At 39.9% G+C, this 23,124-nt stretch overlaps 1 protein-coding gene across 2 annotated transcripts; it reads right to left on the bottom strand.

Moving 5' to 3' along the window:
* Window positions 1-2,615: 2,615 nt before the first annotated feature.
* Window positions 2,616-22,385, bottom strand: vegfba (vascular endothelial growth factor Ba). Of its 2 annotated transcripts, XM_042493832.2 has the most exons (8): window positions 21,069-22,380; window positions 15,317-15,368; window positions 15,029-15,225; window positions 14,874-14,947; window positions 14,750-14,785; window positions 11,457-11,540; window positions 8,380-8,601; window positions 2,616-7,727 (listed from the first exon to the last, which is right to left on the bottom strand). In XM_042493832.2, exons 1-8 carry the CDS (start codon window positions 21,144-21,146, stop codon window positions 7,706-7,708), a joined length of 765 nt encoding a protein of 254 aa, XP_042349766.2. In that variant the 5' UTR covers window positions 21,147-22,380; the 3' UTR covers window positions 2,616-7,705. The 2 variants fall into 2 exon arrangements, with proteins under 2 accessions (XP_042349766.2, XP_042349767.2); XM_042493833.2 differs by lacking the exon at window positions 11,457-11,540 and having other exon boundaries at window positions 21,069-22,385.
* Between the last annotated feature and the right edge of the window lie 739 nt (window positions 22,386-23,124).

Genomic DNA, 23,124 nt, shown 5'->3' with positions numbered 1-23,124 from the left:
CAATCAAACAAAACACACTTGCAGGCCAGATAGCGTCCAGTACCTGCTTCAACACAGCTGCTGCTACAAAAGCAGGGAGGACACCGTGGCTGGATTTATTAGAAAAACACTGAACGCAGAGAGAGCAAGGTGGAAAAATACAGGAAGTCCTGATACAAGTGCAAAGACTGAGAGGTACAGAGGGAGATGGATGAGGTGCAGTGGGATGGAGGGAGGCGGCTGGTTAAAAATGCACATAGGAAGTCAAATTAATGCATGAAAATGTAGAAGAACATACAGAGAAATCAGTCTGAGCAGTGTTACTGCTTCACCATTGTTATTCACCAGTACGAAGACATATTTTGGGAGTTTCTAGCGAGCGCTGAGCTGTAAAAAGCACATTTTGGAGTAAAGGCATCTTTTCTGTATCGTGATGGATGACTCACTGTGTCCTTTTCTCTTTCTCTCGCTCTCTGTCTCCCTAATCTTGCAGCTATATTTAGTTCTGGCATAATGCCCTTCCAGACAGATAGGTTGGCAGCAGCATTTAGCTCATCTTTCCTCTTCTCTCCTCTCTCATCCTCTCCTCTCTTCTTCACGCTCTGCAAGGAGTAATAAGGGCCAAATTAAACTGCTGCTAATACACACACCATCAATCATTATTATACGATAATACTGTCATGCAGGCTTATCAATTTATAACCAGTAATTGTGATACAAATAGGCATTAACCTATCACTCTTCCTTGGTCTAAAGTCTGCTCTGTAGTGTGTGATGATAATTAGGGGACAAATGAGGGCTGAACATCACGTTACCAGCAACTTTCGTCATCATCATCGTCATATTCATCCACGCCCAAGGGATAAAGACATGTGTTCAGCACTACACAGACACTATCACCCCTGCTACACTCACTAATTCATAAACTACACTGTCACTTTTGTTGAGCAGCGGCCACAATTGGCATTTTGAGGTAATTACCGAAACATAGTGGATCAGGAGCATGAGTAGAGAGCAAACCACTCAATTACACGGCAGTAAAGTTTGATAACACTAGCGCCATAAGCTAATAGTCACACCAGCCCGAGTGAGTCTGCAGCAGGGAAAACCTCTGAGCGTAATAAAAATGGAGTTAGTTTTTTAAAGGTTCAACTTTTCATTTGTGAAAGGAAAAATTTAATTTAATCTTTAAAAAACACACACACTTCATGGTGTTACTTCTTTAAGTGAAAGAAGTAACACCATGATGTCAAAATATCCGCTCTAAATACCCTAAATAGTAAGGTTTTAACAAAAATGAGTGTGTTTGTTAAATACTGAATGTATGACTGAATTAAACAGACTTGTATTATAACTGCACGACTTGTGGGACAGTTTGTAAATGGATGTTTTGATATAGTTTTGCTGTTATTAAACGTGAACCACTTGTTTTTAGATTGTTGGTTAACTGGAGGCATGCGAGGAAAAAAGTTTTCTTCATGAATTTGAGGAAGCACGGGATGAGTAATACACAAATAATCATTTTGGGGTTGAAGTATTCCTTTAAAGAATTAGATTATATATAACTGTCTTATAACTATCAGTGATGCACTAATCTGCTATGTAATATTGCAGCTAGTGAAGGATCCAGTTTTAGCAATTTTATATACTGTTGGGTAGTTAAATCTATAGAGAGGCATTATTACCAGTCACAGTATTGTTTTCATCGTGTGTGTGTGTGTGTGTGTGTGTGTGTGTGTGTCATCATGGCAATACTTGTTTCAGGACCTACCACAGAAGCAGATTTCAGTATTGTGCCTGGCGTTTATGCATCTGTCTATGGACAAATTGTCACAAAACTTTACAAGTGTGTAGTTTAGATCACAGTGAAGGTGAAATTCAAAGATGGGTGTGATCTGAGCAAGGGGCCCCGGAGGTAGGAAAGGTGCCATTGGCCACCCCTCTTTACCCCTCTTTACGCCTCTGGCCAACATTCGTTTTAAGTCGGAGATTGCTGTATCACAGCTGGAGTTGTCCCCTAGCAAGATGGCCTCTAGTATGTGATTTTTGAGTGATGATGGCCGGATGTACGCCTTGTTTTATGTAATGCTGTCACACGATGTACTTTGATGTGAGTAGGCTTTAGCATTTATGATATGATTTATATGTATTTATGTGTGCCCTTGTCTCATTTTGTTGCAAGATACATTTAAAGTTAAAGTTCAGTTTAGTCATATGTCTGTATGTAAAATCTCAATTTGCAAACACTATAGCTCTCAAATAACTTAACAATATATGAAAAGTACAATATTTGCAGAAGTATACAGTGCGCTTGCCTCATCACTGTACTCGAGTAAATGAACTTGGTAATTTTCTTCCACACACGTGTGGGGCTGTGCACCTTTGTTCTCGACCAGCCTCTGACTCAGCAGAATAAACGAGAGGAGGACAGGGAACAATATTATGTCTCATAACACAACGTCACATCACACACACACACACACTTTCTCAGTACTCAACTCCCTGGGTGTCACTGTAATCAAAAGTGTCTGTTTACCTTTCATTACCGTCAAATGAGAGATTAAAACAAAGAGATCATGAGGTCAGAGCGGAGGGACATCAGAGTGGATAAACAGTGACAGGAAGAAAACCAGAGCTTTATACGAAAAATAAGACATTTCCTTTAATAACATCTGTAACATCACAATGGTATCCTGGTATCATTTTCAATATATTTGACGATGCAGTATACACTTTTATGTGGACATTGAATCGATTAATTGACGTTTATATATCAATACAACATAAAACTGCATTGTTTTCTACATAGACATCATAATAGGGCACAAATGGTGTAGCAGCAAAAAAAGAGTGTTTTCTTTATACATAGGCTACAGTAATACAACGTATTTGCAGAGAAGAGGTTCATTGCAAAGTATAGCTAAAATGAAGTTACAAATACATCTCTAACGTATGCACTACGTCATACACAAGGGCATGGCACATTAGAGATTATAAATAGTTATATAGTTTAGTAAGGGGTCTCTATAAGCTAAGACACTGGAGGCTAGAGCAGGGCTACAGTACGATGTAGACTGTGCAGATACAGAGCACACTGATGTTTGATACTGACACAGGATCAAAACATTTGAGTAAGTTATTAATATATGTCCAAGCTGTGTTTCTTGAAGAGTTGTGATGTTGAAATGATGTTCAGAATTTGTACTTTGAAATAAGAAAATTTGGTCACAAGAAGCCTTTAAAAAGTGATCTCAGTGCCACAACTCTTCACGTGGAATGTCTTAGATATGTCGTACATGTCTGCATGAGTGGAGCTTTTCATTCTGAGCCCATTTGCTCCATTCGTTTTTTTTTTTTCCTCCTAGTGGACTAATGTACAGTATTTGCTTTGCAATCTCAAACACAAGTGCAATCTGTACCAAGGCTCAGGGACTCTCGGGTTTCCCAAAACATTTGTCCACAAAATGCAACATTGTCAAGACATGAAGGAAGGAAAATTGGGGAAAATAAATGCTTGAGCATGAATAGCTCAAAGTGAGTAAGAAATTCTTAAAAGATTTGTGACATTTTTTTGGGAAATTCACTGAGAAGATTGATACTGCTCTCTGTAAATATATGGCTAGACCAACAGCTGGTTAAGTTAGCTTAGCATGAAGACTTAAAACAAGAAGAAACAGCTAGCCCAGCTCCATCCAGAAGCGTACATAATTCATCTACAAGTACCTCTAAAGATCACTTTGTAGTATGTTATCTCTCTCTTACTCAATCTGTGTAAAAACCAAAGTAAAACAAACACAATTTGTGCATCTACGTTTTTATGGGGAGTTACTGTGTGAGCTTGATAATATCTTTGTTGGGAACACTGACTTTCTGGAGTCTCTGCTGGTTGCAAATGTTCAAAGTCAACAAACAGTTTGGCTCATAACCCCCCATAAAAACCTAATTTCTTCCTGTAGGTGACAGGATAAGATTCCTGTTTGGGAAGCATTTTGGTTTTTCATTTGTAGTCTGAGTAATGTTGACCAATTCCGTTTAAACGGCAGGTAGGGAGACGTGTGGAGATGCAGAACACATTGGCCGAAGTACAATCTCTGAACCCATCAGCAATCATCTGACAACGAGTTAGTTTTAAATCAGCTCTTATGAAATGTATCTGCATTCATATGCAGACATCTGGAAATATATCAGCTGAAATAGCTGGTGCATGGAAGGGAAAGTCTTGGGTCAGATATCCGTTGGATCACCTGTTGGGTTCAGAAATTGGTAAAACCACAACTCGTCTTTTTCACGATTCAGTTTTTAAACAGATTGAACAAAATGCAAACATGTTAATGAGTTAACCTAAGGGAATAAAGGGAATTCCACACGTACCAAAATACTCAAGCTCATATTAAAAACAAAAAGAGGAGTAAACTACACGTTAACTAGTGATTTTATATATATATATATATTTTTTTTTTTTTTTTTTTTTTTTTTTGACAATCAGGCTAGCTGTTTCCCTCTGTTTTCAGTTTTTGTGCTAAGCGAAGTTAACTTGCTGCTGGCTCCATCTACCGTACAGACATGAGAGTGGTTTTGATCTTTTCTTCTATTGCAGTGTCTATTTACACAACCTTCTGTACTTACACTTGCTTTTTTGTTTTTTTAAGATTATTTTTGTGGCTTTTTTGCCTTTTTATTAGACAGTATTGATTAAGTTTAATTATTCAACCACCGCTGCGAGAACACAGCCTCTGTACACGGGGCGCCCGCTCTACCAAGTGAGCTAATGAGTGCCCCACATTTGCTTTTTTGAGTGCATAAATGTGTTCACACTGAAGAGTACGGCTACATTTAATGCACTGTGAGTACCCAGTATTCTTAATGGTCAAAAAGTTGAGTGGTGAATGTTGGACACTTCAAGCCGGATGATACTTTGGCGGGTAGTTACAGTCAATTGTAGGTAGTAATGCTTCATCCAAAGATGATGGAACAGAAGAAGAGGAAGAAGAAGAAGAAGCAGATGAAGAAGAGGAGATTGTGAAATGCTGCCATTTCTGAAAAGTGTGCCTAACAGCTGTGTTTGATTTGAGACAACACGCCCCTGTTATAACTGACACGCTATTGAAGTCACTACATACTGTACACAGTGGACTACATTGAAGTGTACTGACGAAAGTATCCAAGCTGAGACACAGCGAGACCCACAGCACAAAAGCAGATAAGTATATTTCCAAATCTCAAATTATTCCTTTAAAAGCAAAAGATCACCAGTCGTTTGAGGCTACAAACGCTTTGGGAAACCACATCCTGTTCCACATTATCACACAGTGTCTGGTCTGTACTCAGAGGACCAGTTCAGTCTCCTCAGAGACACATACAAAAAGCTCCTGAAGGTTCCTCTAAACCAGTGATAATCACTACAGATCTGCTGCAGCTCCACACATCTCTACACTGCTTATTGCTATGTAAATAAAAACATCATTATCTAAGAGGAGGTCTGGAAAAAACACAGGGAAAGTAACAACAACGCTCTAATACTCTGTCATTAATATGCTGCGATATAGAGGTAGTGATTGAAGCATTGATTGACAGTAATAACAAACACTGAACAACGGACTCAAGCAAAAGAAAAAAATAATCTCATCGCAGGACAGTATAAATACAGAGCTTATCACAACAGCCGCGGAAACAAAGTTCTGTAGCTCAAGGCTGAGACACAAATAATTCAGACCCTGGACTGTTTCAATCAGCGGGATCATATGAATCCTGGGGATAGTACGGACATGAATCATGGAGCCTCAAAGCTATTGTTTGTCATTGGGACAAGAAGTCAGCAGCAAAATGTTCTCAGTAAAATTTAGCACAGGAGAAAAGGTCTGAATGAGCATCAAAAATAGGTTTAAACTCAATGACCTGCCATTATGGGTCCTCTGAGCTCTGGCTTATGCCCGTCATGCTGACTGACAAGCCGCTCAAGACCTCATCCTTTCTGAAACAGTCACAGTTCAGATCCCTGTTCCCACCCGGCGGCCAAGCAGCCATGAACTAACATGGAGTTAAACCGTGAGATTCAGTCAGAATATAAACAAGTTATGTTCCACATGAATAATACTCTTTCCATCCCGGCTCTAACATGCAACAAAAACAGCCATGTTTTCCTTTCACTGCACTGGGAATGGCTATATGCTTGGTTTCTGTGTGCTGCAGACAACACTGCCCCGCTGATTGTTTGACTTACACATTATAATGTATATAGTCTCCCATTTGTGGCCCGTGTGAGCCGTGTCTGTTTGAATTCAATACATTTGCGTATCGGTTTAGATGCCGGGTGTACACATAGCCGGCCACCCAGCGTGACTCTTTATGCAGACGGATTAAAGATGAACAAACAAAACAAAGACGCACATTCTGCAATATAGAATATCTTTTCAATCAACGTGACAGAATTATAATAAAATATAAAACAGAGGCTTATAATACAATATTAAATGAAGACTTTGCAGTAAATTGCAAATATAAACAACTGTCGTATATCTGCACACTTGGTGTGGCACAAACAAATGCTTCCGGCTACCTGCATTCATTTCAAAGTTAATGTGTATGTGTGTGTGTGTGTGTGTGTGTGTGTGTGTAAATATGAATGTGTGCCTGCTATAGCACACAGTGAGTGAGACTGTGTGTGTCTGTGTTTGCAGTGTCGTCTGTGTTCCTGGTATTATAAGTGTGAATGCTCGTGTGTGAAGCAGTGGACAGCCGCCAGGCCTCATTATTGTCATTCTCCTCACTGCCTAAAAGAGAGGCAAAGCGAGGCAAAGAGAGGCAAAGCGGCTGCTTTCAATCGAGGAGCCGAGGGAAGATGGAGACAAAAGGCCCAAATTAAACAAATGCCGGAAAGCGGCTTGGAGAGCCAGCCCTGTGGTCATACGCTTTGAATGAGAGGGAACGGCTGCAGGGATATCCCATCTGGGGCTTTCAGTGGGGAGACCACACAGATATTCTACATCCAAGCATTCAGCTCAACTATAGGTCCACACACACTGGGGTGCCAGTTTATGTGCATGTCCTCTGTCCTTCTGGTATGTCTGAATGTGGACGGGTCCATCTATAATCTGTTGCTGTTGTTATGCAAATCCTCCACCCAAAAATCGGCCTTGACTTTACTCTGGAATCCGCTTCCACGTGCAGTTTGCCTGCGAACAACAAACCACAACTTCCACTAAAGCGTCAACACGTAGGACACCTGTGTTAAGACAGATCCACTCTATATCCATTGTTCTTGGATCACATGTGTTCCCACTGCTCTCTACTGCACACCCAAAGAACCTCCAAACCACAGGAGAGCAGGAGCACATGTAATTGTGTCCAACAAGAGATGTTTTGTCTGAAATGCACGTCTCTCAAAACCGCCATTAAGCTGCCACGTCATACCTCCACTCATGGGACGTGTTTTGTGACTCTGCATGTCTGTACATGTGGACTGACAGGAGCTTTGTCACAGGAACAGAGGAGGTGGGCAGATATTTGGCTGAAGACACAAGTAGATCTATATTCAAAATGCTGCACTTGTTGCTTAACTAAGAGCACCACTGCAGGTTGTTGTGTGTGCTGCTGCTAATGTTTCCTTCGGTCTGAGGTTACCAGATGTCCAAGCGTCTGTATGCTCCATGGCACTGATGCTGAGTGGGCGATGAGTCGACAGGGGTTGATGGAAAGAAGGAGGTGAAAAGACAGTGAGGATCACACATCAAGTCCTCATGGCCTCACACCTGCAACAATAAACAATAAACAGAGGAAGGTTTAAGCATGAAATCTATGATGGATTCTATAACTGAGAGTCTGGAGATAAAGTGAGTGTACACACTGACTCTGTCTTGACGTTGTTGTCCAAAATGAGTTATGTTTAAATTCATCAAATACGTATGCGCACTCTGGAAGCAATTTGGGGTTCAGTTTCTTGTTCAAGGACACCTTGACACGTGGAATCAACCCTGCAACTAAAAGTCGACCTACTCTACCACTTGAGTTACGGCCACACCCAACAAAGCTTTTTCACTGCAGCAAAAATTCAATCAACTGATCAACTGTCCAACACACAGAATCTCTAATTAGATATTTTTAAACATGTATGGGAAACAAATTGTGGGCTGGTTGTAACAGAAGATCAACAGGAGCTTCAATTTGTACAAAAAGCAGCCCGAGGCAGTTTAAAGTCCTTTTTTCTAAAGTTAGATTTCTAAATTATTCACTTTGTGGAGCTCTATTTTGAATAATCAATACTTCATTTACAATACTTTTTCACTTTCAGTTTTCAATACTTCAGTTCAATGCGGCTTTTATATGGTTGTATTTTGTTACAAAAAAAATGAATTTTCTTAAAAGTTCAACAGATTTTTATGTTTTGATTGCATGTGTACTGACTTGCAGCGTTTCGTGTTGAGCCTCCGGTCTTTTCGGCTGCAGCTCTCAGCTTTGATGATGCAGTGGCACTGACAAGACGTCGCGTCCAATGCCCACTTCCTCCCTCTGCATGGGCGGCAACGAGGCCTCGGAGATGGTGATGGAGAAGGAGAAAGGCTGGTGGGTGGAGGAGGAGGAGGAGGAGCAGAGGATGGTGGAGGAAGAGTTGAGGGAGCGTGGGTCCTGGATGGAAGAGGGGCGTAAGAACATCGTGGTTAGCATCAGAATTTATTAATTCAATGATTACGACGTCTCTGATAGTAAGTCTACGAATACAGGCTTTCTGAGTTCAATGACATCATGTGATGGACCTGGAAGCTGTGATTACACAGTTTGGCCACTGTGTCAAATTGGCTTTGAAGCTGTGATCTTTTCTTGGGGGCTTGCAGTGGAAAGACACATCTCCCTCGTCTTTCAACCGGCCACAATACCACGCACACATCGACTGTCACGTTATTCAGACTGATGGTTTTGCTGCCTGTTTTGGTGACCTTATTTTCTTCCGTGTTCATAAGTTATGGAGGTTGGTGACTGTATTTTGGTTATTTTGGTTTTCAGTTCAGAGATGTTTTGTCTCTGTCTCCAGCCCCTTTTACACTGTCTGTTCAGGACGGGAATATCTCGCCATTATGCTGCCTCGCTGTTCTTTATAAAAGGTACGATCATGGAATGAGGGGACAGAGTTGTCTCACCTTTGAGCTCCCACAGGAGGTAGTAACAACGCTGAAACGGTGTCTATAAAGAAGACAGTTGGTGAGATAGGATCATGGGCAGCTCAGGTGTGACGTTTTGAGGACATGCTATTCGTGTGACCCACTGCAGGAGATTTAAAACACAGCTGTTGGCTGCTAAATCGAAGAACAGTAGCTGTAAATGTCTTCAAATTGGGAAAACAGCTAAGAATTAGATCAGCTGCCCTATAACAGAGATGGTAAATGATTTGTGTGGCCATGTCACTGCCATTGTTAATGTTTATAATGCACTTCCGCTGCAAATGTTTCAGGTAATACTAAAGGGCAACGCCTTTGTGTTACATGCCACGCCCTTCACACCTGTTTTGATTCTGCAATGTGAGCATGCAGACCAGGGCCGCTGCGGGATTCATTTTCAGCCCGGGAGTTTCATGGCTCAGACCAGCCCATGTAAGATCATAACATTTTATACTGGAGATGTATCATTTTAGCCTTGTTAGTATGCAGTCAAGATCAGTATGTAAGTCCGAAATAGTGCACTATTCTCTCCAACCTTGTTATTCACTGTGTATTTTATCAAAAATCAAATTTCCACCTTAACACAAAGAAGTTATCAACAATCATTTATTTTCAAAATTTGAGAACATCGCAATTTTTCTTCAATATCAAAATACATATTCAGTGATTAAAAACTTGCTAAGTTTGGCACATTTGGCCGTATCAGCTTGTAGAGCTTTCCGTTTTTTAAATGTGGCCTTTAAAGCACCGCCTCTGTTCTGTGTATCGTCCCTCTTGTAGGCTATTTTTTTATGTCTTGTAGTCTATAATCACACATCTACATCTGTGTAAAAATGTAAAGGCAGTGTGAAGAAGGGACTTTGTAGTGACTCAAAAGCTTGATCTCTGCTTGGGACTTGCAGAAGCTGGAAACCTGTGTCATGTTGTGTCAAGGCATAACACACTTAATTTAAAAATACACACTACAGGAAAAGTTAGGGGATCATCGTCATCTGCCGGCGTCATCCTAAGGAGATCATGAATGTCTGTACAATATTCATGAAAATCCATCCAATAGTTGTTTGAGATGTTTGGGGTCTGGATGAAAGTGGAAGCTGGAGCCAACTAACGGGATCATACAGGGTCTACTTTTCTATTGATCCCACAACACATCACTATCATGGCTAAAAAAGAAATGTGAGGCTTGTTTAAACAAAGTGCCAGACTGAAACCAACCCACACAATACAGTGTGTGTGGGAGATGTGTGACGAATGTGGGATACTGTTTCCTTAGCTGCTGACAAACTTTCTGGTCTTTCTGCCGTTCTGTGTTTCTGTCCGTTACCATGGTTATAGTCACTTAGTTGCCTCTAAGGCTTTCAGGGTCTCCTCTAGACGCTCAGTACTTTCTGTGAGTCTGAGAAAGTTGCCTGCGTCAGTTGGTCCATTAACCGAAGCTGGTTCTGCCTCAGTCTTCCCGGGAGGTTGGCGGCTTTAATGAAGTTACTTAATGAGGCAGAGAGGGGCCATCTTTGTTCAGACCCCGATGACCACGCCTGCCGCTGGCATGGACAGAGGAGATGGCATTTGGGAGCAAATTACACAGATTTCACCCCTGCCAGAGTCTGAATAAAGCCTGTTCTGAGTGATGGATGGGTGCTGAGGGACATCACACCCAAACCGAGTCACCTTTGGCCCCCCTCAGAGCCCAGAAATGACTGACAGCAATGTGAAGGGGAAGCAGATGGACTAAGGGAAGTCTTTCATCCTTCACTGCTTAGGACTGAATCATGGGAATCATGTGGCAGAAACACACACACACACACACACACACACCTGTTCTCTCAGATCACAGTGTAAGAGGTTAATAATTTCAAAATGTTGTTATTGTCCTTGGAGGTTTCTAACTGACCTTTGTAACAGCCTGAGTTTGGATCACATAACATGTCATGTAAATGATCACAGTCAATATTAAATATGAATTAATTGTGGCTACATGGTGTGTTCTTGTTGTAACAAAGCACACAAGTCTTGTGTGTTCAGTGTTACAGAGAGGTGAGTGTAAGAGCTGTATGCATGCATGTGTGCGTGTGTGCATGTGTGTGTGTGTGTGTGTGTGTGTGTGTGTGTGTGTGAGTCAGTGAGACCTTGACTGGCTGTAAAACAAATTGTCCTTCAGTAATAATGTAGACCAGATAACCTAGTTTTTGTTCTAATCCAAACATTCACACTGAGGCTGACAGTATCTGGAAAAAAACTAAGGTAAAAACATCAACTTAAAGCTCGTAACTGAGATTTAAAAAAAAAAAAAAACAACATTAAAGTGTGTGCACTAAATATTCAACATACACAGCTCTGATGGCTCCAACTGTTTTCTTTTTGGATTTTCCTCTTTCCTTTTTCTTGTCTGATCTTCTTCGCTTCAGAGAGGGCCTGGGAATTTCAGACAGACAAAATGTTCCACACTTAAAATGGACAGGAGTTTTATTCTTTGGCACTTGTTGGAATTATGAAAACATAATTAGTGTGCAACAACAGATTAAAATCTCCACGCACCTGCCGAGTGAATATACTGAATTTATTAGATGAACCAAATGTACAGCATGTCCCAATTAAAGGGACAGTACAAACCAAAATCATATTTTCCCTTTTACCTGTAGTGCCATTTATCAGTCTAGATTGTTTTGGTGTGAGTGTTGGAAATATTGGCTGTAGCAATGTCTCCATTCTCTCCAATGTAATGGAATTAAATGGCGCTTGGCTTATGGTGCACGAAGCACCAAAGGGTACATTTGAAAAAACTCAACAGCAATGTCTCTTTCCAGTAATGTGAACTACTCCCACCAGCAGTATGACTTTGTTTTTTGTCTTTATAACAGGGTGGCAGGGGAATGGTAACATAAGGAAATAATGTGGTAAAATTTTATTCAGTCCCAGTACATTGTGATTACATGGTTTGGGCTGGCTCTGTTGGATAACTCACCTTTATGCAACTTAGTCAGATTCATGGTGACAAATGTTAACTGATGGTTTTATGTATTTCAAGGGAAGTAAGCAGTTGTCAGTGGACTAAAACATGACTGAAAACTGTTACGGTTCATTAAAAATCTCTGACTTCAGGTAAACGTACTCACACCGAAGAAACCTTCCTGTTCTGACAGTAGACACTGAACTGTTCAGGTTCTGTTCAGGCTCAGATGGGGCTGAAAGCTGCACACTGAAAGAAACATTTCTGTTGGATCCCTGATGTTTGTTTGTGCACTCGCAATGGCAGGTCCTACCACACAATCATATGATTGCATCTTTAATGTTTATGTCCTCCCGCTTCCTGTTAGGATGTGGACATAAATAAAGGATTCCAATGTATGTGTGTGTGTGTGTGTGTGTGTGTGTGTGTGTGTGTGTGTGTGTGTGTGTGTGTGTGTGTGTGTATACAATTTTTCACCCTGTTTAGGTTTCATTTGTCTATACAACTGTTTGCTGAATCTCTGCATGTATTTAATGTGTGTACATTCTCTATGTGTTAGTATTATCGTGTGTGAAAGTTTTCATGTATGAGTGAGAATATTTCTTTCTGTGTATTTTTCTGTGTGTGTGCCCCTCAGTGAGTTAGCATCTGTGTGACTCTCTCCCAGCATCCCCTGGGACAGCCCGCATCCTGTTGTCACCATAGCAATGATTTTATCTCCCCTGCCATGTGCTCTCTCTCAGACTGACGGAGCAGAGTCACGCATCCGTGATAGTAAATTAGAGCTCCAAAGACAACAGCAGCAACAGCACACTCAGTTAATATTGTCAGGACTAAAAAACACTGCCCCCCGTAATTTGATAATGTTTGATATAGTTTATAGCAGATGGGATGAAAGAGTCAGTAAAGTCAAACCAGGACAATCAAAATCCAGAGCTGTGAGCAGACACACTTTGCTGTTAAGGGCACCAGCATACATCAAAGAAAAACAGACTGTGCTCAATAAAGACTGGACACTCAAAATGAAAAGGAGGATACAGATATGAACTACAGCCAATATGGCCGTGACCCAAAAAATGCAAAGCCACAGTAATAAGTGTAACATTTCCAGAACATTTTCTCCCTGTTTTCTCCCTGAGTGTCTCTCTCTTCTCTTGATAGCCTTAACTGATGTCATTGTTTAGCCTTTTTAATTGAGTACAATTACATGTACAAAAATAACCTGTGCATGAGGCTTATTGCAGTTGTGATCATATTTGGGATAAAGTATTTACATGAGCACAAACAAATCGGGTTATTCACATTGCCTGTATCCCAGTTTCTTTACTCCAGCTAGCATTATCAGGTTTCTCATAGACAGAATTTGGTGTTCACATGCTCAAACACATAAAAGGGATACTACAAAAAGCCAATCATAAACGGGTTACTCGTGTCCATAAATGCACAAGAGGAATACCAGCCAAATTAAATATTCCAGTATATTATTTCTATGGCCTCGGAAAAGTTAATATACAAATAAATATTTATGAACATGAGCTACTCTATCTAAAAGCCAGAAACCAGAGAGGTTAGTCTCAAATTTGTGATGTCATCAGGTATAAAGTCTGGAGCTGCTCCATAGACAATGTTTTGTGGACCAACCTACAATTCATACTCAGATTAGCTTTCTTCTACTACAGTGTTCTCAGCTCTGAAACGGAAAAGAGGAAACACTTTTTGTTTTCCTCTGAGCCGAGCAGCTACCAAAGCTTCCACGGTTAATTCGGCTGTTCCATCATCCGCCATTTCTACCAACGGGGATACAAAGTGCAAAGAAATACATTGCTTCTTTTTAGTAAATGGAGATAGCTACTGGGAGAAAAAGTGAATCCTCTTCCTGTCTTGTTGGAGCAGTGGTTGACACATTTGTGCCATAAATCAAGCCTGAATTTTACCAGGGGATCATACCCGATGGCAGACACTGATGATGTAAAAATTGGTTATTTATGTCATTTATGAGGTAAGATATTGAGATGCTGGATTTTTGCAGCAAAGAATGACCAAATGTTTAAAATCGATTCATTTCAAATCTGTGGTCTTCAGACAATCATTATGAGAATAAGGAGCCTCTTTTCAGCCCTATTGAAGGTCCAGTGTGTAGGATTTAGTGGTATCTAGTGGTGAAAATCAGATTGCAACCAACTGAAACTTCTTGTCTGTGCCAAGCATGTAGGAGAACTTTGGTGGCTGACAAGAATATGCAAAGATGTAAACGTCCCTATGAGAACCAGTGTTTGGTTTGTCTGTTCTGGGCATGGTAGACTCTGTAGATGAAGACCTGCTCCCCATGTAGATATAATTAGGTCAGTTTAAGGTAACAAAAAACACTGATTCTTATTTTCAGGTGATTATAAACTGATGAAAACATAATTATGATTATCATCTACCATTTCTGCCAATAGATGCTGCTAAATCCTACAAACTGGTGCTGGAAGACATTTATGGCTACCCGTGTTTCATCCGAACTACCTCCTCCTCATCAACAAAGTCATCAGCAGAATTATAAGAGCATCATTAGTGGACATGCCAGGGTTTCATAAAGCTCACAAACAGTTAAACAGGAACAGACAAGCAGAGATTAAAATGGTAAGAAGGGAAGAGGAGGGAGAAAGCAGTAAAAAACAAAGTGTGTTACCTTGTTGTAGGTGTTGGCTGAAATTGTTCTTTTAATCTGCACACAGATAAAACAGACAGTGTTGGTATAAAGGTGCAGTAAGGTCAGTCAATGCTGCACCTCCTAGTACAGTGTGTTTTATTACCTGCACTCACACTGGCTGTGCTCGACAAACGGCAGCTCGATGAGCTCGTGTTTCATGAAGGAGGTTCTCATCAGCTGCACGCAGATCAGAAAATATTCAAATATCTCACTGTTTCCAACATTAATCATTTACACTGAGGGATTTAGTGTTAGTACCTCCATGGTGAGTGTGTGTGTGAGCGATGGAACACACTCCAGGGCCTCGTCAGCACAGCAGCCACCACATCGCCTCACTGACACACAGGATGGGACGAAGAGATGGTGTGTCTCGCCCGGCAACTCCCGCCAAACCTCCACCAGAGTGTCCCGAGGCTCACAGCCGCTCCGGGAATAAACCTCCAACCACCGCCGCACTGGTGGAGATAAATCAACAAAGTCATGATTTTACTTCTCTATCAGCTCCATGAAGTGGTGAAGAGTTCTTTGTAAAAACTGGGGGCATACCTTCTCGGCCCTCCCTGGATTTTGGGGAATCTGCTGGCCGCCAGTGAGCAAGCTGGAGAGAGAAATAAAAGTAATGAGCACTTGTGAAAAGCACTGTTTCAATAAGTTTAGGGTTTCCAGGTCAGGTTGACCTGTTAGCCTGATATAGCATTCAGCTTTGCACTTTGGAGTCATGACAGGTGGTTTAATTTCAGTCCAGAATAATACGTACAGTAGTCAGTTAAAGGTCATCATCGAAGAAACATATCTGCTGTTATTGATCAGTGATGACAATTTCTTTTTCTGGACTAACCCTTGTATAACTGTAATCCAGCTACTGAGTTATTGCCTGCAGCTTCCTGTTTTTGTTTCAAAAAGGCTGCTGGTACAAATCAACCAGTCACAGTATTTCATGTTCAGAAACACCACAATATTCCACACCTGGCATCTGAATAAAACAGGCTCAAATTATGCACAGTGATTAATAAGAGAGAGAAAGTGAAAACTCTGAACTTTGATACACGAGCAGAAGGGTAAGAGAAGGCAAGCAGTAGTACGACAACTCGAATTTTGCTCATTTTGGGCTCTATTTTGAAATATTTCCTGCTGAGATGGAATTCATTGGTCCCCATGACTGGAAATTATATTTTCAACAACATGACTGTGTAGGGGAGGGAGCTGCTGTGTTTTTGAACGACTTGTACCTGCTACCTTTGCCCTGTTCAGGTCTATCACCTGATAATGGCGTTTGAAACACTTTCAGTAGCTCCGCAGCGGTAGATAGTGAGAGTGTTTGCCACTGGATATCTCAGCACTGAACTGTTACCGTCAGTATAGAGCCGTGACTCGAGGAGCAAGACGCTATTACTGTTTTATAAAATGAGCTGAAGGGAGACCATCACCTGCAGCTGTCGTAGGAGAGGTGATTTGTTCTGCAGTTATATCAGTTCAATATACTGTATACACCTATATACTTTGATAACATACTTTGATGCAGCCCACACATGCAGTTTACAGTCATGTACAGTTTCCAATAACCAACAAGTACAATTTTGAGGTATTTATGCTTAATTTAAGCAATTCCATTTTCTGCTAGGCTTTATACTTTATACTATACTACTCCACTACATTTCTATAGCAAACATTGTACTTGTGACCCTTTACAAAAACAAAAACCCGACAAAAAAAGTATTTTTTTGTACAAGACAGAGTCAAAAAGTGGTCAGGTCCAAGACGAGACCTTAAAAAATTGGTCTTAAGACTGCTCTCGGGACCAAGACCAATTTAGAGTATTACAACACTGGATTCTCTCTCTTCCACATTCATTTCATCATTCTGTCTCAGATTTACAAGCAATAAGCAGCAGATGCCGAGTACAATCATAACAAAAGCCTGAAAATCTGTGATGATAAGTAGGTGGCAACCAATTAATGTGGCACATCGCAATTATAAACAGCGCTAAAGATGGTGCTGCTTTTAAATGTCATGAGTCAAGACAAGTTAAAGACGCTTTGTAGCTCTGTTGTATGGAGATACAAACCCCTGCCATGCCAAGCTGTTGCGCCAAGTCAAACCGAGTCAAGCCGGCATATGTTTATGTGAAAGGGCTGCTGAAAGACCCCGACCACTTGGTTGGGAACCACTGATCTACCAAACTTTGTATAAAGTCGTTTAACTAAGCTCCACCTCAACCTGCTATGACAGTAAAGTGCTGCTCACATATTGATCAGTTTGTAGTTTTTGTAGTGTAGTTTTTTTGAAACCTGAACCACCAGGCTTGATTTCTTTCAAAAACATGGGGAAAAGCCAATTATATGAGGACCAAAAAAAAAAAGAAATTACTAAAAGGTACTAGAAATTTACCTGAAAATTAGTTGAAAAATATTAAAATTGAAAAAAAAAAGCCTGGAGATGTGCTTAAAAATCCTAATCATTCTGTAACATGATTTTAATTATGTAATTATTAATTATATAAAACTATAGTTTTTCCCTGTTTATTTTTCTTTTTTTCCCAAGACATGTTCCCCTAGCTTTAATAAATAAATAAATAAATAAATTGTAAATCTATAAATTTCTTCCAATTTGTGGAACATTTCTGACCAAGTTACTTATTACCTTTTTCTCCGTGTTTTTGAAAGAAATCTTACCAATTTGCTCAGTTCAAAGGTTTAAATACTTGTGAGAGGCATCTGAAAGCAGCTCAAGAAAAGTGATGTTACTCCAGGTATAGTGAGTATTTTTACATAGTTGTATCTATAATTTTACCTCCGTAGAGGATGTGAATACTTCTCATACTACTGAGAGAACACAGACAGAAAATTTAAATTTTATAGTTCTCTAAAACACACACTGCCACTGCCTTTTGGAGCTGTGTGTGTGTGTGTGTGTGTGTGTGTGTGTGTGTGTGTGTGTGTGTGTGAAGACCAAGGCCATTTCTAAGGGAATGTAGACTTTGTCCACTTGCCCCTCTAACTGCTCCACCCCCTTCTACCCACTACACACACACACACACACACACACACACACACACACACACACACACACACACACACACACACACACACACATACTGGTTTGGCCCACATTGATCCTGCATTAAGCTGGGACTGGGGCCATTTTGTGACTGGTAGGATGTGAGCTTAAGTAAGTGTGTCTTTTCTGTATCAGTCTTTAAGAGGAGGATAAGATTACCTCCCTTTGGCAGTCAAACACACACACACACACTTCTGACTGCCAGCCCAGTGCCATCTGCACTGGTTTTGCTGTCTGTCTATTGTCAAACAGGACTATTTCGCAGCCACTCCCAGAGCATACTGTGCAGATGGGCAAAGTGAGTGTGTACGTCCTTCAACTATCAAACATCTCCGCCACACTGAGCTTCATCTCTACAGGAGGAGAAAGGATGAGCCTTTTTTTTTAAATAATCTGTCAGAAAAGCAGACAGCGTGGAAGCAAAGGGTTTCATCTGAGAGACAGCGGCTGTGAGCAGGTTAAGAGTCATGCTGCTGTGTGTCATGTAGCGTCTAGGATGATGCATCGTTAAAACATACAGGAGCTCAAAGTCGGGGCTGGATCCCACACCGCTGCAGAGCACTGCCTGTTCCCGATACACGTCTCCAGACATAAATAAAGAGCCAGTACATGCAAGTCTATCCACGCATGTGCCTGCTGCTGTGTGAGGAACTGCCAATATGGACATCTCTTATCAGTGATAACTACTAATGATAATAATCAATTTTTGATTACACAAAGCAAAACTTTAAGTCTATAAAGAATTATTGGTACCACTGTCTACCAAGGTGCCCTTTACAAGTATTCATTAAGAGTTAATTAAAGGGTTTTGAGCTAAAAGAATCACTTGATTAAGCTATCGGTCAACTGTCAGAAAATAAAGTGCCAACAATTTTGATTTTGGAATAATCATCTAAGTAATTCATCAAGCAAAAACATCAATTATTCACCCATTTCAACTTTTTCAACATGAGGGTTTGCTACTTTTTTGTATTATATCCCTGCTAACTAAATATCTTTGGGTTTAAGACTGTTTACGATCTTTGACAGTGTTAAAAAATACTCTGTTACAAGTAGAAATTCTGCATTTGAAATCTTACTTAGGTAAAAGTTAAAAAGTATCGCATCAAGCTATACTTTTATGCACCCATAGTATAAGCACTCACTATTCAAAATGGCTAATGTCAAAATAATTGATATTATGTTACTGGATTAAAATTATAAATGCATTAATGTGCACATCACTTTAAGGTCACAGCTGGTATAAATGCAGCTAATTTTAATTATTTGTATACTTTCAGGTTATATCATATCTTTATAATTTATTTTATCATTAAGTTAAATTAGCAAAGTGTAAAATTGTGGAATACATGTAGGCCTGCAAGGGATTGCAGAAGTATGAGATTTTCGCTGTACCATAAACATCTCAGAAAATATTGCGGTTTCAAGGGATTACAGAATGATTACTATTACCAGCTACAATTACCATTAAAAGAAATGAAAACAGAGGGACTGTTGTTGTTGAACAAATGCTTCATGACTATAATTTAAACTTGAAACCATTTTTATGAATGGAAATATGTCTAAAAAGGTTCAATTTTGGAAAACAAGTTTCTTTGTCCAGTTGTATTTTTCTACTCAAGTAATGTAGGATACAAATATAGTATAGTAATTACATATATGCACTTTCCACTATTTTCTGATATTTTACATACAAATGAACTACTCTGTTCATTAAAAAAATAATCCACAAATTAATTGATAATAAATATAATGGTTAGTTGAAATCCAAAGGGCCCTATGCTCTATCAATGTTTAACAATTAATTTACTGTTAAAAACAGATATAGACACCATTAATAAGGAAAACTATAGTTGCCAAGTTCACACTTGCTTTGTCTTTTCAGCTAACGTTAGCGCTTTAATTCACCAGGAAGATCCTCAAATCAATGGTGGTTAATGTTAATAACTTAAGGAATAATGGACATATTTGAAAGTACACTTTTTTGGTTTTCTTACCGAGAGTTGGATGAAGAGATCGACTCTGCTCTCTCAATATCAATCTGCCAATGTCGATGAATCCTCAGCTAGCAGCTAGTTAGCTTAGCTTAATACAAAGACTGGAAACAGCTAGCTAGGCTGTGTCCAACTGTTAAAAAATCCACTTACCAACACTACTAATAAAAACATGTTATAACTTATTGTTCTAACATGTACGAAAAACTGATGTGAAAGACATTTTAACATTTTTTGACAAGAATGTGCCGATACTAACAACACGCTGGCCCAACCAGTTGCCAGGCAACCAATGGAGACTCCAGGAAGTTACTGGTCCCAGGCAACTTTTACTTTTATTTAAAACAGATTTAAACAGATTAACTGTGTTATTTAGTGAGCTTTAGCTGTGCTGGTAGGCATGTTGTGTTACTTTCAGAAAGCAGGCTAGCTGTTTCCTTGTTTCCAGTAGCTATTCATGCTAAACGAAGCTAACAAAAGTGTTGTCCTCTCATCAAACACTAGTAAGAACACTAAATGTCAAATGCATAAAAAAATGTATTCATTCATTTTATTTCAGTGGTCAAACTAATTCTTTAACATACTAACTAATCCATTCATTAACAGCTTATGTTAATGAATAGATAAATGTCCAGATGTCTTGCCCCAAGACTAAGTAAGTCCCATGCAAAAATACCTAAATAAATATGAAATAAAATTTTAAAAATAAAAAAGTTAAAAAAAATAAATGAATAAATAAAAATAAACATAAGAAAAGGAATGAATAAATAAAATTTAAAATCTTTGAAATAATAATAATAATAACAAATAAATAACAATTTAGTGACATGCTGGAGAAGGATTTTCCTCAACCTAGCAACCCAAAAGTCGTTGTTTTGAGTGTCTTATAACTGACCTGCAAAGCTTGGGTAAATTACTTTTTACAGCCTATAAACTCTTTGTATAAAGGTACCGCACTGCTGAATTATGATAGTGAGAGGAGGCAATAAATACCAGTGTCACATAATAATTCACAACGTCTGACATGAATATTTCAGTTTTCCTGTCACTGGACTGTAGGTGACAGGGGTCATTGACCTCGGGGATAACTTCCACAGGTCTAAAAGTCCCACATGTTCTCCACCAGATTGCTAAAATAAGGTATTATACTTTATGCCATCAAGGGACCATCGACATATAAACTGGACACGCTGATGGCAGGCTGACCACCTCAGACATGCACTATTTGGGGTCAAATATATACATACCTTGGCATGGGACGTCGGTATTCTGGTGAGCAGCAGGAATTGAAACATTCCTAGAATAACTTGAAGCATAATCCCCATTGTGCAGGAGTCCAAGGGGCACGCAAATTTTTTTTTGGTCCAATCCAACCCCAAAAAAGGTGACTTGTCTCCTTCTTTCGCTTCTGATTAAAGACGCAGAAATATCGCGTTCATTCTCCAGTCTCCCTTCCTTGATAGGACACCCATGGTGGCATCCTCAGTGCTGGAACAATAACTTCAGCCAATCTTGTTGCATTTAGGCTAAATGATCGGCTATTGCAGGAGTCAGTCTCCAACCGGAACTCTAATAATAGTTTGCTCTATTACTCTAATTGGAGATCTAAAATAACCCTACCTCCACTAAATTTAACATACACGCAGAAAAACAGCCACTCTCAAGTAATGATTTAATATCCAATTGTGGCTTAAAAGTCCAATTTTTCCAATGAGACTTGTTTAAACTTTGACAGATGCCTCCCTGTGTTTATTTTAGGTCCTGATCCCATTAAACCGGTGTGGGGGTCCGGGGTGGCGTGACTGGAGGATCATCCAGATTTCCACTGAAACGTGGTGCGATGAAAATAAAATCCTCTGTGTATCTACAAAAAAAAACCCATCAGGTTTATCCACGTTTATCCGGTAAAGATCCGACGCTGTAGCCCGACGTGCAGAGCTGGACAGTGCCGCATATTCGGCTCCCTGGCTCGGTCACAGACTCTCCACACTGTCGCTCCCTCGGAAAACGTGACGTCCCCCCTCCAGGCGCATCTTCCCGATTATTTTTTTTTATCCTCTTTTAAATATGACTACAATAACATCCTCCACTGACACGGCACAGCTACAGCAGAGCCGGTGGAGCAGCAGGGCAGTCCGCAGACAGACAGAGAGAGAGGAGAGGCAGGAGTCTTCATTAGTTGTGATCGGTTTCCTCATTTCCTTTGCCCTTGAGACGCACGCAGCGTAACCATTGCGCTGCCAACTTTTTCCAAACGGGACAGGCGCACTGGATACAGGTGCAGCGTCTCTACTGGTCCCACAGTGGGGGCCAACAGGGGCCCTTTGCAGATGGGGAACAGGGTTGTAGCTGAAGACACTGAGGTCATGTCCTCTGTATTATTTCTGCACATTTATTTGGGCGATCTGCAAAGGCTTATATTCTGCAATTATATTGATTGATTAATTGATAAGTTGATTCATAGATAATTAATATGCAACTTTTTTTAATAACTGATTAAACTTTTGAGCAAATTGGCTTGATTTCTTTCAAAAACACGGGAAGACAATTAGCAACATGAGAAGAAATTACCCCGAAATTAGCAGGAAATTTGGAAAAAGAAAAAATGGACAAAAATAAATAAAAGTAAAATTGGGGGGAAAAGGAAGAAAAATTAAAAACAAATAAGACAAAGAAAAGAATGCTAAAAAATAACAATAATTCTGCAACCTCATTTTCAATAAATAATCATACATATCTAATTATTTCCCCTTTAAAAAAGAAAAATTCTAAATCTGTGATTTTCTTTCAATTTGCAGGAAATTCTTTTGCAAAGTTACTTTTCTCTAGTTTTTCAGAGATCAAACCAATTTGCTCAAAGGTTTAAATACTTGTGAAAAGCCTGAAGTAAAGTGATGTCAACCCAGGTGCCAAAGGGTTAACTGTTTAAATCTGGCAGAGCCTGTCAGTGAATGAAATCACTCTGATTGGCAGTTCAGCTCAGGGCAGGAGAAGAGATGCAAATGTGAGGAAAGTAAACAAACAACAAAAGTCAGGAGGACGTGAGATCAAAACAAACTTGTTATACTGGGTTTGATTTTTTTAAAGCTGAAATGTTTCCTGATGGTTTGTGTTGTTGATGGCTAGCGCACTGTAAATATGCTTTCTTCCGCTGGTATTGGGTTGTGCTGTTAATGTGCTAACTGGCTAAATATTTTTTTTAAATGCAATTTTCCTACTAGCAACCTCTGCTTTTTTGGAGAACATATGTACTATTTGGGCAGTAGTGTTTGTGTTCGAGTGTACATTTTTGGCCGAGACACA

This window comes from Plectropomus leopardus, chromosome 8 (genome assembly GCF_026936395.1).
Source record: "Plectropomus leopardus strain MGB_pleo_1.0 chromosome 8, ASM2693639v1, whole genome shotgun sequence".
NCBI lineage: Eukaryota > Metazoa > Chordata > Actinopteri > Perciformes > Serranidae > Plectropomus > Plectropomus leopardus.
The sequence above is the reverse complement of the archived record's forward strand: the minus strand, read 5'-3'. Positions and strand labels throughout refer to the sequence as shown.